Genomic DNA, 24,042 nt, shown 5'->3' with positions numbered 1-24,042 from the left:
TACCACCCTGTTCAGGCTACACTCCTTTGTGATTAAACACTGGCATCGCCACCAGGGCAGCTGGCAATTTACTAGGATGCCTGTTTCATATAGGCAGTTCTATATGGTCCTGCAATATCACAGTACAATGCCAATAGTCTAGAGCATTGTTCTTCAACCTTTTTACACCTATGGACCGGCAGAAATAAAATAATTATTTTGTGTACCGGCATCGGTCCGTGAACCGGCGGTTGAAGAACACTGGGCTAAGTCATGGGCCAGACCCCGCCCATCTCTTGCCAATCTCCACCCCAGACCCCGCCCCCATAGTAGTACTAATTGTAACCCTAGTTTTTCCATTCATTTTTCATAGATACACACAATATAATCTTTTTAACAACACATAATGGCTAGCCACAAAATTAAACTACACAAAGCACACTGACAGCAGATGTAAATTCTCAAAATTGACATAATTCAATCACTAAATTCAAAAATAAAATCATTCCCCCCTACCTTTGTTGTCTCCCTCCCTCCATGCCATGCCTTATCTTCAGGCCGGCTCCCTCTTCCTCACTGACGCAGTGCACAAAGCTGTGGGCAGCGGCTCCTTGCGTGTCCTGTTCCTCATCTGGAAGCCTTCCCTCTGACAGTGAGGAAGAGGGAGCTGGCTCGAAGATAACGCCGCATCGATCGCACCGTGGACCGGCGGTTGAAGAACACTGTTAGGGGCCCGATGCACGTGCTGGCCCTGGGGACCGGCAGGAAATTTCTGTGGACCGGCACCGGTCCTCGGACCGGTGGTTGAAGAACACGGGTCTAGAGCAGGGGGTAGACAATTCCGGTCCTCGAGAGCCACAGGCAGGTCAGGTTTTCAGAGATTCAAAAACAGCGAAACTCCTAAATTTAGGACTTCAGTGAGATTTTGAACATCAGTTTAGGAGCTCAGTCCTAGTAAATTTTCAAAGAGGTCGGTTTAGGAGCCTCTATTAAAGCTAGTGCATGTTATCTGCCACTGTATGAATTCAAGAAGGCATGGGATAGGCACATGGAATCTCTTAGAGAGCGGAAGAGATACTGGATGGACCATTTGGCCTTTATCTGCCATCATGTTTCTATGTCTCTTAACTTCCTTGAAAGGTACCAGGGAGGGGGATGGGGGGTCATGGGACCTCCAGAGGCAGGAGGGAATGGGCATTCCTCCTGCCTTCTTTTGAGTGGGAAGGGGGGAGGGTAAGGATGTTAGGAGGGGCACCTGGCACAGGGGTGGGCCTTCAGTGGCAGGAAGGAGTGGGCATCCCTCCTGCCATTTCGCTGCCACAGGGGAGTGGTGGTCGGCATGGCAGGAGGGAGATAGAATCCCTCCTGCCATATTTTTCTCACGCAGAGGGCGGCATGGAAGGAAGGAATGGGCATCCCTCCTGCTGATTTTCACTAACGCGGGGGAATTCCCAGTGCCGCGTTCGTCGGGGGTCATCAGGGCGGGCCATTATTGGCGGGGGTGGACTTTTTTTTTTTTTAACTGGCAGGAGGCTGCTTTCAGGGCTTCCCCTGCCGATTCTGCGCATACGTGAGAGTCATTCTCCCAGTGATCAATTGGACGGGAGAGATGGGGGATTACGATGAACCGCTATGTGAATCATTGGCATGCAAACCTTTCAGTGCATCAATAGCTCTTTTTGAATCGGCCAAAAATCAGATTGGAGCGGACCCACGGTCTTACCGATCCTCTTTAGTGCATCTAGTCCTGGCCTGAAAGTCTTCACACTATCAGGGGGTGCTGGAAAGTTCTCAGCCCAGCCAAGAAGAGAATGGCAGGGATATGGTTAAATCAATGACCTGAAACAATGTCAAATCAGAGAATTTCATTTCTGCAAATTGGCGCTTAGCGAAATAAGATAACGCTTTTTTCAGCTACAGTAGCAAAATAACGCTCAGAATTTAGGAAGTTGGTTGGTTGGACTGAGAACTTTTCAGCACCCCCTCGTATGTAATAAAAGTGAGCCAAATATATGACAATCAAGCCATTGTGACATCACTGTTGAGGTTGGCTCTTATTGGTGGAATGAGGCATTGTGACATCATAGTCTCAGCTCTGGTTACCAGAGACTGAAACTTCACACTAGGAGGGGGGGCTGAAAAGTTCTCAGCCCATCCAAGAAGAGAATGACGGGGATATGGTTTAATCAATGATCTGAAACTATGTCAAAACATAGAATTTCATTTCTGCAGATTGGTACTTAATGATATAAGTTAACACTCTTTTTCAGCTACAGTGGCAAAATAACGCTCAGAATTTAAGAAGTTGGTTGGTTGGGCTGAGAACTTTTCAGCACCCCTCATACTATTTGGGTTTCTGTCAGATACCTGTAACCTGGATTGACCACAGTTGCAGACATGATACTGGGCTAGTTGGACCATTAGCCTGACCCACTATGGCTGTTATGTTCTTATATGAGCCAAGTATAGGACAATCAATCCATTGTAACATCACTGACGAGATTGGCTCTTATTGGTGGAATGAGGCATTATGACATCACAGTCTCAGCTCTGGTTACCAGAGACTGAAACTCTTCACATTAGGAGGGGGGGGCTGAAAAGTTCTCAGTCCAACCAAGAAGAGAATGACAGGGATATGGTTCGATCAATGATCTGAATCAATGTCAAAACATAGAATTTCATTTCTGCAAATTGGCGCTTAGTGAAATAAGATAGCGCTCTTTTCAGCTACAGTGGCGAAATAACGCTCAGAATTTAGGAAGTTGGTTGGTTGGGCTGAGAACTTTTCAGCACCCCCTCGTAATGAAAGCACAATTCTACATTCTGTTATGCAAATGTATTCAAACTGTCTCACTTTTGTTGCAGAATCTATCCGTAATTTGCTGTCGGAAACTGTGAGCTGTGCTTTTAAAACTCAATGACAGCGAACGCTCTTCAGAGGCAGATCATGGAGGGCTGGCTAAAGAAATCTTGATGGCACATACCAGTCTCGCAGATGAACAGCGCAAGATCAAGCTCTTTTGCTGATAGCATCGTGATGAGCTCATTTCAACATCCCCTTCAGAATTACTGATCATTTAAATGCAAATTTTTAATTACAGCAATTAAAAATGAATATATTTTAATTAAAAACAAATCATGACATGTTGGGGGAAGGAGAGCGATTGTTAAAAAAATGAAAAAACAACCCCGAATTGATATTTTGAAGCTGATCAAGTTTCTGTCAGCAAATTTGCTTTCAAGGCTGTTGGTGCTTTCTGCACGCTTGTCTTCTTAGACTCTTGTGTTTAGATTAACTACCTATGCTTGCCTCATGGCTTCTCATTAATCAGAAGATATGCATTACTTTCCTGCCATGATACTAAAATCCCTTAGTTCGCCTAGTGCTTCATCACTGGGGAGATGAAAAATTGGCAACAACCAGGCCCAGCAAGGAGAGGAGACTGTCCTGCTAAGTTGCAGTTCGTTGGATTGGAAGTTCTAAGAAATGTAGGAACTCCCAGAGTCTTCCTGCTGGGAGTTTCTGGAAGTGAAGTAAAAGATTCCTGTTAAGAATATAAGAATATAATAACCTTACTGGGTCAGACCAAAGGTCCATGAAGCCCAGTAGCCAATCCACATCACTAGTACCTGGCCAAAACCAAAGAGTAGCAACATTCCAGCATCTCAAAGAATAGCAAGATTCCGGAACCCCAATGAGAGCAACATTCCAGAGCTGAGATTGTGATGTCATAATGCCTCATTCCACAGTGCCTCAGAGCCAACCTCGTCAGTGATGTTACAGTGGATTAATTGTCCTATACTTGGCTCAAATAAGAACATAAGAGTAGCCTTACTGGGTCAGACCAAAGGTCCATCAAGCCCATTAGCCCGTTGTCACGGTGGCCAATCCAGGTCACTAGTACCTGGCCAAAACCCAAAGAGTAGCAGCATTCCAGCATCTCAAAGAATAGCAAGATTCCGGAACCCCAATGAGAGCAACATTCCAGAGCTGAGATTGTGATGTCATATTGCCTCATTCCACAGTGCCTCAAAGCCAACCTCATCAGTGATGTTACAATGGCTTGAATGTCCTATACTTGGCACACGTAAGAACATAAGAATGGCCTTACTGGGTCAGACCAATGGTCCATCAAGCCCAGTAGCCCTTTCTCACAGTGGCCAATCCAGATCACTAGTACCTGGCCAAAACCCAAAGAGTAGCCACATTCCAGCATCTCAAAGAATAGCAAGATTCCGGAACCCCAATGAGAGCAACATTCCAGAGCTGAGATTGTGATGTCATAATGCCTCAGAGCCAACCTCATCAGTGATGTTACAATGGCTTAATTGTCCAATATTTGGCTCACATAAGAACATAAGAATAGCCATACTGGGTTATACCAATGGTCCATCTAGCCCAGTAGCCCATCCAAGTCACTAGTACCTGGCCAAAACCCAAAGAGTAGCAACATTCCAGAATCCCAAAGAGTAACAAAAGATTCAAGAACCCCAAATAGTAGCAACATTCCATACTGCTGATCCAGGGCAACCAGTGGCTTCCCCCATGTGTTTCTCAATAACAGACTGTTCCTCCAGGAAATTGTCCAAACCCTTCTTAAAACCAGCCACGCTATCCGCTCTTACCACATCCTCTGGCAACGTGTTCCAGAGCTTACCTATTCTTTGAGTGAAAATAAAATATCCTCCAATTGGTTTTAAAAGAATTTCCCTGTAACTTCATCGAGCGCCCGGTACCATTCTTAGGTTCCAACTACTGGAATTGCTGTTGAAGCCCTCTCCAACCTACCCAAACCATCTTTTCATTTGCGGGACACAGACTGTAAAGACAATAGAAAGCAGTCCTATTAGTGGCATCTAAATCAAAGAGATGGGAGTAAGAGGTGCCTAGCCTGGGCCAATCAGGTCTTAGGATTAGTTGGGATGGGCCCGCTATGCCTAAGGCCTGATTGGTCCAGGCTTCTAGAGCCTGGGCCAATCAGGCCTTAGATTTAGTGGGGATGGGCCGGGAAGGAGAGGGCCCGTCTCATTTCCACGAGACGGGCCCGTCGGCTGGACGGCAGCAAGACCCGTCCAGCCGACCAACATGTAAAGGTTAGTTGGGGGAGGGAGGGGTCATCTGGCTTTCCAGCAGGAGGATTGGGCATCCTCCTGCTGGCGATTACCAGTTTGGGGGAAGGGGGGTTCCGGCAGGAGGATTGGGCATCCTCCTGTTGGCGATGGGACAGGCGGCCGCAACCGCGGCCCGCTATACTTATAGCAGCAGAGAGATCCCTTGCCGCAATAAGTATAGCGGCTGCGTCTACTTACAATGTAGACCAGCATTTTGCTGGCCTACATTTTAAGCGTCTCTTCCTCTACTAGGGAGATGCGTAGGGCCGCCTAGGTTCGCCTAAGGCCCGCCTAAGGCCCTTAGGCGAACTTAGGCATCTTGCAGGCCTCCCTAGGCTCCCGGAGGCGCCTTCAATATAGGCGGCCTGCCTGGGGAGCATTTTTAAAAAAAACGTGCATCCCGATTGGCTGATTAGACAGCTGTAGGACGCCTACAGCTGCCTAAAATTGGGACGCACTTTGGAGAATCAGGGCCACAGTGTGTCCCTCACGAGACAACCTGGGAGACTACCTTGAAAGATGTTAACAGTTAAACAGTTTTTACTTGTACTTTCTTGTTCATATTGCACCCTGTATGCTGTAATAAAACGATGATTTCATATGTCATTTTTTTTTTTTTTGCTTCTTCTCTACCAGAGACGCCTGCACTCATCTCTCATCTGGTGGCAACATTAAGAAGTACATGTCACTCACTTTGAAAAGTATATACAGTATTAGATTTCCAGTGTTGGCACATTTTCGAGAGAAAAAAAAATAGTTGTCATGGCTTATGAATCAACCCTCGTACTTTTTTTTTTTACAGAAAGAGTGGTAGAGGTGCGTCATAGTCTCCCAGTAGGGGTGGTGAAGACAAAGACTGTGTCTGAATTCAAGAAAGCGTGGGACAGTCAAGTGGGATCTCTTGGAGATAGTGGATGCTGCGAATGGGTGGACTGGATGGGCCATTTGGCCTTTATCTGCCGCCATGTTTCTAGGACCTCACAATGCAAGTGTTAAGATCCTTAGCCAATAGGAAGAGGAGGAGACAGTGGATGCTGTGGATGGGACATTTGGACTTTATCTGCCGCCATATTTCTAGGACCTCACAATGCAAGTGTTAAGATCCTTAGCCAATAGGAAGAGGAGGAGATAGGGGATGCTGTGGATGGGCCATTTGGCTTTTATCTGCCATCATGTTTCTAGGACCTCACAATGGAAGTGTTAAGAGCTTTAGCCAATAGGAAGAGGAGGCGATAGTGGGCAGACTGGATGGGCCATTTGGCCTTTATCTGCCATCAAATTTCTCTGTTTCTATGTAAGTTCCACTATTCTATAAATTTTGGCATGCAAACTGGCATCTAATGTTTTGTGCGCTTTACAGAATTGCTTTTTTTTGTTGTTGTTGTTGTTGTTGACATCCTTTGTTAATCCAACATAATTGTTTTTATTTAATTTACTGTTTATTTTTATATATATCCAGGATGGGGTGGGTGGGTGGAGGGATATTTTTTTGTTTTATTTCTTGATTGAATTGTTGGAAGAAAGGGGAGGGTTTTTTTTTTCTTCTGTAATGTTATTTATGGATTTTAAGTGCTTATGTTGATTATTAATGTTTGTATACTTCATGGCATTTTGTATTAGTCTTGAAAATGAATAAAGATTTATTTAAAAAAAAGAAAAAAAAGAAAAAAAAGAATTGCTTTTATAACCATTTACAAGAGTTGTCATATTACCTTTTCCCACTATGTAACCATATTTTGATACTCACCTGACAGGACTTATCACATACCACTTTGTCACCTTCTGGTCACCCATTCATCTCTCCCTGTTTTTCTCTCCTCCCTCAACATTCCAATACTGTCATTGAGATGCTTTTGAGCCTCACTTATACATAAGAACATAAGCAATGCCTCCGCTGGGTCAGACCTGAGGTCCATCGTGCCCAGCAGTCCGCTCACACGGTGGCCCAACAGGTCCAGGAGGTTCATAGACAACGGCGCGAAAGACAAAAGCGTGCGCCGATATTGAGTGCAGCGCGCGCCGCCACGCCGCTCTAAATTACAGTTTTTAGGGGCTCCGACGGGGGTTTTTGTTGGGGAACCCCCCCAGTTTACTTAACAGACATCGCGCCGGCGTTATGGGGGGTTTGGGGGGTTGTAACCCTCCACATTTTACTGTAAACTGAACTTTTTCCCTAAAAACAGGGAAAAAGTGAAGTTTTCAGTAAAATGTGGGGGTTACAACCCCCCACACCCCCCACAACGCGGCGCGATGTCTATTAAGTAAAGTGGGGGGGGGGGTTTCCCCCCACGCCTCCCCGTCGGAGCACTAAAAACAGTAATTTAGAGCGGCGCAGTGGTGCGCGCTGCGCTCAACTGTCTGGGCGCGCTTTTGACCTGACACCGGTCCAGGACCTGTGCAGTAATCCTCTATCTATACCCCTCTATCTCCTTTTCCAGCAGGAAATTGTCCAATCCTTTCTTGAACCCCAGTACCGTACTCTGCCCTATTACGCTCTCTGGAAGCGCATTCCAGGTGTCCACCACACGCTGGGTAAAGAAGAACTTCCTAGCATTTGTTTTGAATCTGTGCCCTCTTAATTTTTATGCATGCTCTCTCGTTCTTGTAGTTTTCTAACGTTTGAAGAATCTGTCCCTCTCTACTCTCTCTATGCCCTTCATGATCTTGTAAGTCTCTATCATATCCCCTCTAAGTCTCCTCTTCTCCAGGGAAAAGAGACCCAGTTTCTCTATCTCTATCTCTCTCTCTCTCTCTTTCTCTCTCTCTTTCTCTCTATATATTTTGATCATGCCATCGTTTGCTAATCCTTCAGAGGTAGAAGGTTCTGCCTTCGAAAGCTTGTCAAAAATGTACCTAGTAAGTTAGTCCAATAGAAAAGGCATCATCTTATTTTTCTTTTTTTTTCGTGTGTGTGTTCCATTTCTATGTATTACCTTTAAAGTGGATTAACACAGAAACCACATTTCTAAACTGCAGCTTCTAGGTTGGGACCCGATCTATTCAAATATAAACTGGAAAGCCGTATTCGTTCATATTTAAAGAAACAAAAAGATTAGATCCTAAACTCTGTGAAACATTTTAGTTTGCATCTCGCTTCTTACTGATTCGTTTCTCTTGGGGCCACAACGGCCTTTTAATTCGGCAACTTATCTTGCCCTTGCTGAGCCAGCTTCTTCTGTCCACGTGAGGCAGTGGCTTTATTAACCATCTGCAGTCATTAATTATACAAATCCTAAAAGTATATGGCATTCTTAAGATGAGGCGCAGTGCGCTGCAAATATTCTGTGGACAAAATGCAAAGCATATATCCTCCGGCTCATTGAGTATTGCTTTCTCAAGTGGAAACAGACCACAGTATTATGGATTTCTTGATGCAGGAGGAAGATGAACACAGGCCATTTCACCTAATGATAATTGCTCATCTTGGATGTATTTTTAAATCTATACTCTTGTTACTATTGAAATTATAATGGTTGTTTGTCTTTTAAAAGCTTGTGGGTGGCAGTGTTTTAATTCATTTGCAAAGTATCATTTGCATGGGATGAGTATTATGTTGGTATTTGTGGTTATTTTTTTAATGTCTTCATAGCTTCACTGTTAAATGGAGTTCTTGCAACAATGTAGCCTCCCTCGACCATCCTCTGAGACTTCTCCCTATTACAGGAGTTCTTGCAACAATGTAGCCTCCCTCGACCGTCCTCTGAGACTTCTCCCTATTACAGGAGTTCTTGCAACAATGTAGCCTCCCTCGACCGTACTCTGAGACTTCTCCCTATTACAGGAGTTCTTGCAACAATGTAGCCTCCCTCGCCCAAACTCAGAGACTTCTCCCTATTACAGGAGTTCTTGCAACAATGTAGCCTCCCTTGACCGTCCTCTGAGACTTCTCCCTATTACAGGAGTTCTTGCAACAATGTAGCCTCCCTCGCCCAAACTCAGAGACTTCTCCCTATTACAGGAGTTCTTGCAACAATGTAGCCTCCCTTGACCGTCCTCTGAGACTTCTCCCTATTACAGGAGTTCTTGCAACAATGTAGCCTCCCTCGACCGTCCTCTGAGACTTCTCCCTATTACAGGAGTTCTTGCAACAATGTAGCCTCCCTCGACCGTCCTCTGAGACTTCTCCCTATTACAGGAGTTCTTGCAACAATGTAGCCTCCCTCGACCGTCCTCTGAGACTTCTTCCTATTACAGGAGTTCTTGCAACAATGTAGCCTCCCTCGACCGTCCTCTGAGACTTCTCCCTATTACAGGAGTTCTTGCAACAATGTAGCCACCCTCGACCGTCCTCTGAGACTTCTCCCTATTACAGGAGTTCTTGCAACAATGTAGCCTCCCTCGACCGTCCCTGAGACTTCTCCCTTTTACAGGAGTTCTTGCAACAATGTAGCCTCCCTCGACCGTCCTCTGAGACTTCTCCCTATTACAGGAGTTCTTGCAACAATGTAGCCTCCCTCGACCGTACTCTGAGACTTCTCCCTATTACAGGAGTTCTTGCAACAATGTAGCATCCCTCGCCCAAACTCAGAGACTTCTCCCTATTACAGGAGTTCTTGAAAAAATGTAGCCTCCCTCGACCATACTCTGAGACTTCTCCCTATTACAGGAGTTCTTGCAACAATGTAACCTCCCTCGACCGTACTCTGAGACTTCTCCCTATTACAGGAGTTCTTGCAACAATGTAGCCTCCCTCGACCGTACTCTGAGACTTCTCCCTATTACAGGAGTTCTTGCAACAATGTAGCCTCCCTCGACCGTACTCTGAGACTTCTTTCTATAACAGGAGTTCTTGCAACAATGTAGCCTCCCTCGACCGTACTCTGAGACTTCTCCCTATTACAGGAGTTCTTGCAACAATGTAGCCTCCCTGCCCAAACTCAGAGACTTCTCCCTATTACAGGAGTTCTTGAAAAAATGTAGCCTCCCTCGACCATACTCTGAGACTTCTCCCTATTACAGGAGTTCTTGCAACAATGTAGCCTCCCTCGCCCAAACTCAGAGACTTCTCCCTATTACAGGAGTTCTTGAAAAAATGTAGCCTCCCTCGACCATACTCTGAGACTTCTCCCTATTACAGGAGTTCTTGCAACAATGTAGCCTCCCTCAACCGTACTCTGAGACTTCTCCCTATTACAGGAGTTCTTGCAACAATGTAGCCTCCCTCGACCGTACTCTGAGACTTCTCCCTATTACAGGAGTTCTTGCAACAATGTAGCCTCCCTCGACCGTACTCTGAGACTTCTCCCTATTACAGGAGTTCTTGCAACAATGTAGCCTCCCTCGACCGTACTCTGAGACTTCTCCCTATTACAGGAGTTCTTGCAACAAAGTAGCCTCCCTCGCCCAAACTCAGAGACTTCTCCCTATTACAGGAGTTCTTGCAACAATGTATCCTCCCTCGACTGTACTCGGAGACGTCTCCCTATTGAAGGAGCTCTTCTTCCCCTACTTCCATTTGATGTAACTTTTCCCTATGTTGTTACTTAGGCCTCCTTCTCGCAACAATGTAACCCTCATCCACAATGTTTTCTTTGTAACTCTCTCCCTTTTTTGACAGTTCCACCTTCTCCTTCTACATCTTATTTTGATCACCCCATCAGAAGAGAGAGATCACTGGAGAAGGACATCATGTTTGGGAAGATCGAAGGAACCAAGCAAAGAGGTTGACCAGCAATCAGATGGCTGGACACGTTGAAAACAACCGTGGGGATGGCCGCTGGAGGACCTTTCCGGACTAGCACAAAACCAATTTCTCTTTCGATCTGCAATTCATCAAGTCACTAGGACTCAAGCGCAAGTCGATGGAACCTAACAACAGCCTCCTCCTTCTATGTGATATAACTTTTCGCCATGAAGTTTCATGGGTCTTCATGGATCTTGTAAAGCGCCTTGAACCTATTCTGGAGAAGTGTGATCAAGAAATCCTGATTAGATTAGACTAAAAACTAAACATAGTAACATAGTAGATGACGGCAGATAAAGACCCGAATGGTCCATCCAGTCTGCCCAACCTGATTCAATTTAAATTTTTTAATTTTTTCTTCTTAGCTATTTCTTGGGTTCCAACTGCCAAAATCTCTATTAAGACTTACTCTAGCCCATCTACACCCTCCCAGCCATTGAAGCCCTCTCCAGCCCATCCCCCACCAAACAGCCATACACAGACACAGACCGTGCAAGTCTGCCCAGTACTGGCCTTAGTTCAATATTTAATCTTATTTTCTGATTCTAGACCCTTTGTGTTTATCCCTAAAGATATAACATGGCCAAAATTTTTTGCATATTAAGGCATTTCCAGAACTGAAGCATGCATGTCAGATTCCTACCTGAAGCTCCACTCCGAATCCGGTGTAGATGGTCACATTGTAAGTGCATTCCAGAAAGTTGTGCAGAGGTAGAGGAGGGAACTCTGCTGGATCAATATAACCCTCGGAATCGAAGAGATTCACACTGCACAGAACTGAAAGGAAGTGTTCATTATTAATCTGCCTGAACCAGGGCAATTATTACAACGAGACCCAACAGAATAGGTTTATACAGATCAAAGCCTATGATGTTGGATGCTGTGCTGGCGAATGTCAAGTTAGCTTTAATATAAAATGCATTTGAGGAAATGTTCAAACTTGTGGTCTACGCTGGCTGCAGCATTTCAATTTATACCCAGGTATTCAAAGTCAGCTGATATCCAGATATCAGCCCTGAAGATCCGTGCAAGGTGCTGACCACCGCAAATCCCCGGAGAAGGGAGATATTCAGTGCCACTATCCAAACACAAATCTGGATAATTTTGCAGAGCTTTTTCTTTCCTGATCTAAATGATCTGGATCAGGGGTCCCCAAAGTTCCTCCTTGAGGGCCGCAATCCAGTCGGGTTTTCAGGATTTCCCCAATGAATATGCATGAGATCTGTGTGCATGCACTGCTTTCAATGCATATTCATTGGGGAAATCCTGAAAACCCGACTGGATTCGGCCCTCAAGGAGGGACTTTGGGGACCCCTGATCAGGATACTGGTGCTGAATATTGCCATTCCCTGGATCAATCCCAATTCTGCTCCAGATGGCGTCTACTTTATCTGGATAGTTTTGGGGCAGTCTATAGTGATTTTCAGTGGTATGATCTGGATAATGCTGTTGAAATTCCATGGATGCATCTGGGTAACAGAGTTTCAATCTAGAAAAGTAGCTTTGAATGTCAGGCCCATTATTCTGTACTAGTGTTTAAGCCCGTTACATTAACGGGTGCTAGAGTACATGTCTGTCTGTCTGGTTTTTTTAAATTTGTCTCTCTCTCCTTGGATGCTGTCTGTCTGTCTGTCATTCTTTCTGTCTGTCTCTCCCTGGCCCCCTGTCTTTCTATCTTTATTTCTAACTCAATCCTCTTCCCTCAATCCTGCATGTGCCCTTTTTTCTTTCTCCTCCCCACTTCCTTCCAACGTCTGCTCCCCCTGTCCCTCAGACTTCCATTCAGCGGCTGTCCCTCCTCTCCCCCACACTTCCATTCAGTGTCTGTCGCCCTCTCTTCTCTTTCCATCCAGTGTCCGCCCTCTCTCTCTCTCTGTTCCATATGGCATCTTCTCCTTCCTTTCCCCCTTCCTTTTCCCTTGGTCTGGCATACATTTCTCCTTCCCTCCATGCCCTGCCATCTCTTCTTCCCTCCAAGCCATTCTATCCCCTTCTGCTCCCTTTCCTCCTTGAACTTCATCGGGCAGCAGCAGCATTCACAATTCATTGCTGTTGCCGGCTTCAGGTCTTCCTCTCTGTCGGGTCAGGTCTTCATGAAAACCAAAAGTAGGCAGGACCCACCAGAGAGGAAGGCCTGATGCCGGCAACAGCAGCGAATTGTAAATGCTGCTGCTGCCCGAAGAAGCCAGGCCTTGAAGCATCCGAGGCAGACCGCTTCTCTCCCCTCCCAGCCCAACCCCCGCTGACTCATTTCTGGCCGGCTCCCTTACCCTTTCCGATCCCCACCTGCATTGCACGACACCCTCCTTCGCCACCACCGACATGCCTGCATATGCCGGAAGCCTGAAGATGTTGGAAGCAGTTTCACCCTGAGCGCAGTGGTGGCCACCGCGGCCTGCAAGCGGGGTGGTGAGGACACAGCTCAGGAGACTGTGAAGGTGTTGGCGGGCGGTAGCGCTCCACGAAGCCCTTCTCCCACCAGCCGTCGCCAGCTCCAATCGGGGCGGCGAGGACGCGGGCAGGGAGAGAGCTTGCCTGCGCTTCCTCCAGCGGTTGGTGAGGGCGGAAGGAGGGGAGTGGCTAGAGTGATCCCTGCCGCCGCATTCTAAAATGGAACACGGCCATGGATCAGAAATCACAGCGACAGGAATCACGCAGTTTTAAAAGCGCATGCGCGGATAAGGTTTTATTATATAGGATGGAGACTTAGGCCCTCTTTTACTAAGGCGTGCTAAGTGTTTTAGCGCATGTTTAGCGTGGGCTAAATCAACGTGCAAACCGCTAATGCGTCCACAGGATAACATGCACGCATAAGCATTTAGCGTGTGATTAGCACGCGCTAATATTTATCGCATGCTAAAAAGCATAGTGCACCTTAGTAAAAGAGGGGGTTAACTTTTGTCGTGAAATATGTTCTACACAACTAAGGTCACAGTGTGAAAAAGAGGGGCTCGGATGGCACAGCACTGCCCGCAGCAGGGTTCTTGAAATCATACATTCTCTTTCTTCCCTCTTTAAAAGCATATTTTTGATTCTTTTTTTTTGTTTGTTTTCAAAATTTGTTGTTAAACACAAATTTATTCTCCCTTGGCTTTGACTGGATCAAGACAATAAGGGGGGAGGAAGTTATCAATATAGGCTACCATTAAAACAGGTTATTTTAATCTTAACCGCGGTTGTTAGTAACTAGGTGTCATTGGAGCATATAGTACAATAACCCATCTTAATAGTTGATAACTTTCGCCCTTAGTGTGAGGAGTTTCAATCTCTGGTAGCTAGAGCTGAGATTGTGATGTCATAATGCCTCATTCCACCAATGCCTAAGAGCCAGCCTCATCGGTGATGTCACAATGGCTTCATTGTCCTATACTTGGCTCACATAAGAGCATAAGAATTGCTGTACTGGGACAAACCGAAGGTCCATCAAGCCCAGTATCCTGTTTCCAACAGTGGACAACTCAGGTCCCAAGAACCTGGCAGAAACCCAAAGAGTAGCAACATTCCAGAGCTGAGATTGTGATGTCACAATGCCTCATTCCACCAATGCCTAAGAGCCAAACTCATCAGTGATGTCACAATGGCCTGACTGTTCTATACTTGGTTCACTTTTATTACATGTAGCAGTGATTTTTATTTCTAGAAACATTTTATTTTTCTTTACTTAAGGGGGAAAGTTATCAACATAAGCTACTGTTAAGATGTGGGTTTTTTTTTGTTGTTAACCCTAGTTATTAGTAACTAGGGGCTCCTTTTACAAAGGTTCATAGTCAGTGGCGCACAAGATGCCAGTGCGCTGACAATCCAGCGCCGACAATTCGGCGCAATTTAGAAGCGCACGGGGGAAATAGTCATTTTTAAAGAGGTCTAACGTGGGGTTTGGGGTGACAACCCTCCCACTTTATTGGTTAGTATTCGCACTGCTGTTGGAGAGGGGTTTGGGGGGTTCGAAACCTCCATTATAGCGAAAATGGAACTTTTTCTGATTTTTTTCGGGAAAAGTTCCATTTTCTCTATAATGTGGGGGGTTTCACCTCCCACACCCCCCACAACGGCAGCGCGAACACTAACCAATAAAGTGGGGGGGGTTGCCACCCCCAAACCCCCCGTCGGAGCTCTTTAAAAATTATTTTTTCCCCCGCACGCTTCTGTCTTGCGCCGAATTGTCGGCGCTGGATTGTCGGCACGTTGGCGTCTGGCACGCGATTATCCCGTCACCTTTACAAAGGTGCGCTAGCCGCTACTGCCTCCTTTTAAGCAGGCGGTAGTTTTTCAGCTAGTGCGCTCTAAAAAATGCTAGTGCACCTTCGTAAAAGGAGCCCTTGGTATTATTGCATAAAATGGGACCTTTGCTACAACAGCAGAAGTTACTGGAAAAATGCTTGTTGTGTTCCTCTCGGGCACATTATCTGAGGTTACCTCCTCTGCAGTGAAAACAAAATTGGAAGGCACACAGAGAACCCGCATTGGAATGAATCCTCCTACCGTGTTTCCCCAAAAATAATAACTACACTGAAAATAAGCCCTAGCATGATTTTCGAGGTAGGTCTTAATATAAGCCCAACCCCTGAAAATAAGCTCTAGTCGTCGGCAGCAGCACTTCCCCCACCCCTCCCTGCCCTCCTGTCCCCTGCTGACCCTTCCAACCCTGACCGCGAGACCGAAATACCTGGTAACAAATGGCAGCATTGGCAGCACAGGCTGTATCATGGCCTTCTCATGCCTGGACGTTCCATGTGCCGCGTTGCTAATGACATCATCAGTGATGCGGTAGAGGAACGCCCAGGCGTGAGAAGGCCACGATGCAGCCTGTGCTGCCGACGCTGCCAATGTTGCTGTTTGTTACCAGGTATTTCAGTCTCACGGTTGGGGTTCGGATGGGAAGGAGGGAGGAAAGGGTCAGCAGGGGGGGGGTGCAGGTGCGCAGCTGCGGCGGCATGGGGATGGGAGGGATAGAAAGATGCTGCACAGGAGGATGGGAAGAAGGGAGGGATAAAAGCTGCAAGGATTCTACTGCATAAGGGATGGGAGGGAGAGATGGAAGGGTCAGGGGGGTGCGGCTGTGGCAGCAGGGGGATGGGAGGGATAGAAAGATGCTGCACGGGGGATGGGAGGAAGGGAGGGATAGAAGCTGCAATGGTTCTGCTGCACAGGGGGGATGGGAGGGAGGGAGGGATAGAAAGATACTGCACAAGGGGATGGGTGAGAGGGGAGGAAAGATGCTGCACATGCGGGGGAGAGAAAGGAAAGAGGAAGATTTGGGGTGAATTCTTAGTTATATTACCCCAAATTCTATAAATGGCCTACTATCCTGAGATGCATAGGACTAGGCTTTCCAATTTCTGGAGCTTATCAAGCAGTTTCTTTGCTGTGTTAACAAAGATGAAGTGCCTTTACCTGGCGTTGGCTCCATGGTGATCACTGTTGTTGTTGTTATGGCAGAGGTGGTCATTTCTTGGTTTCCTTCAGATGCATTCAACTCGTTCTTCAGATTTGTAGGTTTAACCATAGGGTCGAGCACGTGACTCGTTTCAGCTCCAGTGACGACAGGCTTGGACTGCGACGCCATCGTACTTGGATTGTCCTGGATGTCATGTGGGACAAGGGGAGGATCCATATAAGGAGGAATCTGAAAAGGTGCCTGCGTTATTGTAGAACCCTGTCCTTTCTCGACCACAGCCAATGGCAACTCAGATTGCATTTGTTTTCCTTCAGCGGATAGGGTAAGCACGTCTCGCAGAGCTTGTGGCTTTTCACCATCGGATGGATAAGGGAAGCTGGCTAACGTTGGCAGAAGGGACGGCTTTTGGAGGATGGATGGCGTCATTCTGGATCTCAAATGCTTTCTTGCTGTATTTACTTGCTTTAACGAAGGAGGCTCCTTCTTCATTGCCAATTCTGCCTTATTCATGATGTCAGGAGTAGACGTCGTCATTTGTGGAATTTCTCGTTCGGCTGTGGACATGATCCTTCCTGTTCCGGTATCAACACTCTGAACTGTGGTGGTGCTGCTGGCTGGGCTGTCCTTGCCACTTTTGCTGGCCAGTTCAGAAGAAGACGGTTCATGCGAGTTAACATCTGGAAGATGACAAAAAAAGACAGAAAGAGATGTATTTTTTTAAAATCAAAGCAGGAATTCATTGAATCAGTAAGCTTGGGCAGATCAAATGCTTTATTTCAAGTCTTATATACCTATCAAGGTTTATCTAAGCGTTTTTTTATAATCAGGTACTAAAGTATATTCCCTATCTGTCCTGGTGGGCTTACAATCTATCTAATGTACCTGAGGCTATGGAGGACTGAGTGACTTGCCCAGGGTCACAAGGAGCAGAGCAGGGTTTGAACCCACGACCCCAGGGTGCTGAGGCTGTAGATCCAACCACTGCGCCACGCACTATTCACTATCGCCTTCTTTCCCATGTTGTATGCAGCATTTTCATTTTGTTATGGCTAGACTTTATTTTCATTTTGAGAACAATGACATTAAAAGCATGCAAGAACATAAGAATTGCCGCTGCTGGGTCAGACCGGTGGTCCATCGTGCCCAGCAGTCCGCTCACGCGGCGGCCCTCTGGTCAAAGACCAGCGCCCTAACTGAGACTAGCCCTACCTGCGTACGTCCTGGTTCAGCAGGAACTTGTCTAACTTTGTCTTGAATCTCTGGAGGGTGTTTTCCCCTACGACAGACTCCAGAAGAGCGTTCCAGTTTTCTACTGCTCTCTGAGTGAAGAAGAACTTCCTTACGTTTGTACGGAATCTATCCCCTTTCAATTTTAGAGAATGTCCTCTCGTTCTCCCCACCTTGGAGAGGGTGAACAACCTGTCCTTATCTACTAAGTCTATTCCCTTCAGTACCTTGAATGTTTCGATCATGTTCCCTCTCAGTCTCCTCTTTTCAAGGGTGAAGAGGCCAAGTTTCTCTAATCTTTCACTGTGCGGCAACTCCTCCAGCCCCTTAACCATCTTAGTCGCTCTTCTCTGGACCCTTTTGAGTAGTACCGATGGACTACTGGTCTGACCCAACAGCGGCAATTCTTATGTTCTTATGTGTACTCTTTGCAAAAGGTATGCATTGTTATCAGTGAGTAAAGACACTTGATGGTCCTCATTTTACAAACACGATTCGCATTTGAGACATTACGCTGATAGTTTTTGATAGACCCGTAGTGCTGGTTGGATTTTTTTCGCTATTTAGGAATCATTATAGACTTAGCACTCTTTTTTTTCTCAAGTCTCTAATGTCATCAAAACAGGTTTCTTGTTTTCTTTGTAAGTTCTGGCCTATTTCGAATTTGTTAAATGCAGAATCGCTTTGCATATTATTCTATGCCTTTATAAACTTGAGATATGATTATTGCATAACAAAAACTAACCTTAGATGCTTACAAACTCTCCAAAACACAGCTGCATGAATACTGTCACGTGAAACATGAAGATTATGCTACTTCTCTTCTAAAACAACTTCGTTGGCTACCTGTAGTTATAGGATCTGACATAACAGATCTGACTCCAGTGACAATCCATTGACGTAATGGATCTGACTCCATTGTCAATCAATAGCTTGTTCGAACTTAAAGATCTCATCCTCGCTCCAATGTAAAACTGTATTTCTAATATCTCCTCAATGCTTATCCAATGTAAGCCGTACTTCAAATATCTCCTCTTTGCTTCCCTGTAGAGGTCTTTTCACCCCTCCCTCTCCACCTCCTGCTGAATGTCCCCTTTCTCCTTTATCTAAACTAAACTAAATCTTAAGTTTATATACCACATCCTCTCCATAATTATGGAGCTCGGCGTGGTTTACAAGAGCTTAATGTAAGGAAGGAACAGCATAATGGGGTTGGAGGTTGAGTATAGGGGGTGAAGAGAGCATTACATTTTTATGAATAGCCAAGTTTTCAGATGCTTTCGGAATAGTTGGAAGGAGCCCAGATTCCTTAGTGGGGCAGTAAGGCTATTCCAAAGCTCAGTGATTCTGAAGAAGAGAGATTTCCCTAATTTTCCCACATAGAGGATACCTTTTAGCGAGGGGAAGGATAGTTTAAGTTTATGGGTGGTATCAGGACTCGAGGAGTTCCAAGATAGTGGAATTAGGGGAGGGAGGATGCCGTGTAGGATCTTAAAAGCTAGGCAGGCGCATTTAAAATGGACCCTGGAAATTACTGGAAGCCAGTGAAGTTTGGACAGAAGTGGGGAAACATGATCAAATTTGCTGTCGCCTTGAACCTAATTAGACATAGGGTGTGACTGGAATCTGGCTAGCCCTACTAGAAACAGGGAGACAGTCCCTGTAAGCCCCATTAAAAACCCTGTTACCAGGTATAGAAATCCTGTGCACAACTTTAGAAAGGAGCCCGTCCCTTTAAGAGTGTCCAGAGCTCAGGCTGACAGTGAGAATGCAGGGCCCTTTAAGAGTTTGTCTATCCCTGCTAGGAGGGGGGCATGGCTAGTTGCCTAGGCTCCCATTTACTGAGCTTTCCTCCTCAAAGAAAGGAGAAAAAAAGCTGGAACAAGCAGCTGAACGTAAGCGGGGAAGGAAGCCAGTCCATCCAGCTGACCCAGGGCCAGCTCAAGGTAGTTTCTCTGAGAACTGGGAGATGGAGGAACTGGAAGCCAGCCATACCAAATCAGTCTCAGAAGACCAGCCTGAGGACTATGATATGGAGTGCCAAGAAGACTATGTTTTGCCTGACTGAGAAGAACAGCTGATGGACTGTGAGTAGGCTGTTAAGCCAAGCAGTTTTTCCTCACTGGAGTTTTGCATTTTGGCCTTTTGCTTTAAAGCCTGCCAGTGTATTATGCTGGGGCATTGTGGGGTTCTAGCTACCCCAGGAACTGTAGAAACCAGAAGCTGAACGTTTTGAGTTTTTGTGTTTTATTTTTGGAGCAGCTGGTGCACTGCTCTGAGTTGTGCTTGGGGGTGAAGAAGGAAAACCTGAGTCTGTCTTCTGGGAGGGCGGCAACACCTGTGGTGTACAGGCCTATCTCCTCCCAGCCTGTTGTGGATTCGGCTCTACCCAACAGGGCCAGGGAGAGTGTTTTCCAAAGGAGAAGTGTTTGACTGTTGCACTGTTTTGTTAGGCCCTAGAGCGAGGCCAGAAGGAAAAGTTTTGGACTTTTGTTTGTGGACTGGACTGAGTCTAAAGCACGGCTTGTGCTAAGGTGGAACTGGTTTGTTTCCTGATAAGAATGAACTGAATTCATAGAAGCCTTTTTTTTTTGCTCGTGCCATTGTGTTTGAAGTTTGTTTACCATTGAAGTGTTTTGCCTTATTCAACCAGGGAAATCTCAGTGTGCAATTCATGGGAGGCACTGAATTCAGAGACTGGGATTCAGAGGGGCAACTAGGCCTAGCCAAGATCCTGTCCCATAAGGGTGACTCACAAATTGTAGACTAGATTAGATAAAATACTATCATTAGTCCATAAATTTCTACATATTTATCAATATGTATCATATACACCCGCTCGTACCTTATGGCCTCTGATGGACAACAAACTCTTTATTCCTCATCCCTCTAAGGCAGCGGTCTCCAACTCAAACCCTTTGCAGGGCCACATTTTGGATTTGTAGGTACTTAGAGGTCCTCAGAAAACATAGTTCATGTCTTATTAAAGAAATGACAATTTTTCATGAGGTAAAATTCTTTATAGTTTATAAATCTTTCCTTTTGGCTAAGTCTTAATAATATTGCAATTTATAGCTAGAGAGACATATGATCGAGAAACGGTTTTATTTCACTTTTGTGATTATGATAAACATACCGAGGGCCGCATAGTGGCCCCCAGGCCGTGAGTTTGCGACCACTGCTCTAAGGCCAAATGGGAGTTGACCAAAAACTCAGCTTTCTATGTTATCGCATCACCCTCTTGGAACTCTTTGCCCCAACATCTTCAATGGGAGCAACTGTGCCTACTTTTCATGCTGACAGGGTTTTCTCATGAGGTTGATTTCCCTGATCGACGAGAGCACCGGGAGGCACAGTGTTGGAACACCAAAATGTGAGAGAAAATGAGCTAACGGTGTACCATATCCATGTGGGTGTGGTAGGAGGACGATGCAAGCATTATAGCCTGGACAGAAGGGACAGATTATATATAGAAATGTGGGTGGGAGGGAACCCCAGATCAGGACTCCCCAGCCTCAGCCATATCTACTTCATCAGTCCAGAGGACAAGAGGAAGGAAGAAGTGGGGTGGGGGGCGGAGATGGGTTGTAGGGAACAACAACACCCCTCCCCACTTCCCCCCCTCCCCAAACTCCCAAGCTCTTTCAGCAATCTGAACGGTCCAGTGTGACCCTCAGTCCTAATATTTTGGGAACCTCTGCCCTAGACGAAGTGAAGGTGGTACCACAGTAATTAGCTACAAATGAGGGCTTATGCATTGACTTAATTTCTAGAGCAGCAAGAAAAGCACAAGACATAAGAAATTATAAAAGTCTGGTATACAAATGAACGGAATCAGATCCATGGATTTAACCGTTGAAAATCTGAAAAGCAGCTGATATTACTTCAGCTCTCTGGCAAAAGGCACCAGTTGCTACCGGAAATAAATTCACAGTGGCCTCTCACCAGAACGCATTTCCATGGTGATAATGGGTGCAGAAGAAATGTCACCCAGCCCTCTTTATCATCCAGGAAGTAAAAAGTAGCAACTGTATTTTAATTACACCCGCTCACATTCCATACATCACCGTTTCCTGTTTACAGCAATTGATTGGGTCAGACTTCATCCAGAGTACAATTAGAGGAGGCAATAAACCTGACAGCGCATGGCTAAACAGCAATGGAGAGTCAAATGCACGCGGCGGCCATAGCGGAGAGGAGTTCCTATATACCAGGGGTAGGCAATTCCGGTCCTCGAGAGCCGGGTCAGGTTTTCAGGATATCCACAATGAATATGTATGAGATTGATTTGCATGCACTGCCTCCTTGAGATGCAAATCTATCTCATGCATATTTATTGTGAATATCCTGAAAACTTGACCTGGCTCCGGCTCTCGAGGACCGACATTGCCTACCGCTGCGATATACCCGTCATTTGCTAATCAGAAAAACAATTAGTATTAAACATTGACTGCATAATTGTTTATTTTTTATTGAAAGCTTATATACTTCAACTAATGACTGGGTGGGTCAATTCAGAGCGGACATAAGAACATAAGCCTACATGAGCTTCAGCAAAGGTGTTACAGCTTTTGCAAAGGGGTTACAGTACGTGAGCTTCTGCAGAGATGGTACAATGCAGTTAGAGTGTTTCTGTGATGGTTTTCGGTATCAGTGGTTTAGTAAAGGTAGGAAATGCCTGAGGCAGTGGCACCTCCCCCCCTCCTATGCCCTCCTCTCTGCGCCCCCACCCCTTCCTGCCCCATTCCACATTGGCGCTCTCCCTTTCCCCCCTTTCCCTCTAAATCTTCACCAGTGTGAGTGGCTTCTCCAGCATGCTCCTTGCGCCACTGCTGGATTTCCCTATGATGTCACTTCCTGGCCCCATGACCCGGAAGTGATTCAGAGAGGAACCAAGCTGACATGAGCAAGAGGCAGAAGGTATGGGGTGGGGGGGAGGAATGTCACGAGCGTGGCATGGTAGGGCGGGGCAGAGAGATGTCAGCACCCCCACTGACACAGCGACTGGGGCGGTCTGCCCCCCTTACTATATGACTGTTCAGTATAGCACTCACTTTTAGGCATCGTGGTATGGTGCAGCCACATAGTATCAACACATTCTCGAAGAGGTGGACTTTTGCTCTGGATTTGAATAACGTATATACTCGAATATAAACCGAGATTTTGGGGCCAAAAAAATGGCCCAGAAATGGGGTTCTCGGTTTATATTCGAGCCTCCTATGGATGATGGTGCTTTTTTACTTCCCTTCCCCACCCGATGACCAACAATCAAGTTTCTCTGGGATTCTCGAAGGGAGTCCAGCAAGCCTTGAGGATGCGCAGAAGCTGAAGGCCCTTCAGCCCGGCACAGAGCGTCGGAGTCGGCTTCCGGAGCATCGGGACTGTAAGTGCGATGTACTTTCCTTTTGCCATGGTCCACCCCCCTCTGAAGCAACTTCCTGTTTCCGCTTGGGTGGACCGCGGCAAAGGAATGGTGCAGGGGAGGTCACAGGCAGCAAGAGGAAGGAGATGGTAGCACATGGATGGCGAGAAGTGAGTGCTCAGTAATAATGAAAACAAAACCAACAAAATAACTATATGATTTTTTTTTTTTTTAAATGCACATTACTGACGATGTTTTCTAAGTAAGACACTTACAAAGACTATGCCAGATTCCCTATAGCGTCTTAGCAATTTACGATATATCAGCCTTCAAATAGCAGCGGATCCCCTGTTGGAGCAGGAAGGTACTTCAATCATTCATTCCAGTTCACAGTGGGTTTCTCCTTATTAAATGTTTGCCATTTGTGCTGATCTCAGTGGAAACTGGTTAAATGTGCAAAACTGCTACACGGAGCATTGCTCAATTTGAAAACTTATTTACTTTCGGCTCTAAGTAAATAGACCTGTGGTCTTGTGGGAGGGGATACATTTAGTTTTTAAATAATTAACTTGGATTACCAATTACATTTCTGCTACAATCTGTGTTCAGATTCGAATCTGCATCCTATCACGTAAGGGGGTAGGCATTCGGCTGTCAGCGGCCAGTGTTTTGCTGACCGCTGCTGGCTTTATTCTTGGACATTCAGGGCCGGATTCTCTAACTGGCGCTGATAGGTGCCCAAGCTCAGTGGAAAATGTCATTTAAAACAATGTTTTTAACTGTTTCAAATGTAGAGCAAAGCAAAGGGAACAGAAACCCCACGTAAAATCCAACAACGAAAGAGCATGTGGGGAGTGGGATAGAACACGCCAGCCTTGGGACAAACAATCTTTTATTTCTTATAAATTCAAAATAAATACAATGGAATCTTGGTTTGTGAGCATAATTCGTTCCAGAAGCATGCTCGTAAACCGCAGTGCTCGTATATCAAAGCGAGTTTCCCCATAGAAAGAAAGGGAAACTCGGATAATTCATTCCACATCCCCAAAAGACCCCCCCCCGAGGCCACTGGCCCCACTTCTACCCCACCCCACCACATCCCAAAAGACCTCCCCCCCGAGGCCACTGGTGTGCTTCCACCCACCCCTGAGAACCAGCATCGCCCCCAAGAACCGGCATCACCCCCCATCCGCTCGCCCAAACCCTTATCACAATCAGGCATTGGCACTGGCACGCAACACCAACCCAGAGGACGTGCTGGTGCCGAAAAAGCCTGCCGTC

General features: G+C 46.1%; 1 protein-coding gene across 1 annotated transcript in view; it reads right to left on the bottom strand.

Moving 5' to 3' along the window:
* SEZ6L (seizure related 6 homolog like) overlaps positions 1-16,425 on the bottom strand; it is a 143,366-nt gene extending 126,941 nt beyond the window's left edge. Inside the window, exons 1-2 of the mRNA XM_033956207.1 lie at positions 16,169-16,425; positions 11,418-11,551 (exon numbers count right to left, since the gene is read on the bottom strand). Of these exons, the coding sequence (XP_033812098.1) occupies positions 11,418-11,551; positions 16,169-16,388 (354 nt within the window). The 5' untranslated portion in view covers positions 16,389-16,425. The remainder of the gene's footprint in view (positions 1-11,417; positions 11,552-16,168) is intronic.
* Between the last annotated feature and the right edge of the window lie 7,617 nt (positions 16,426-24,042).

The sequence above is a fragment of the Geotrypetes seraphini genome, chromosome 8 (assembly GCF_902459505.1).
Source record: "Geotrypetes seraphini chromosome 8, aGeoSer1.1, whole genome shotgun sequence".
Classification (NCBI taxonomy): domain Eukaryota; kingdom Metazoa; phylum Chordata; class Amphibia; order Gymnophiona; family Dermophiidae; genus Geotrypetes; species Geotrypetes seraphini.
Note: the sequence above shows the minus strand (reverse complement) of the source record. Positions and strands in the feature narration are given on the sequence as shown.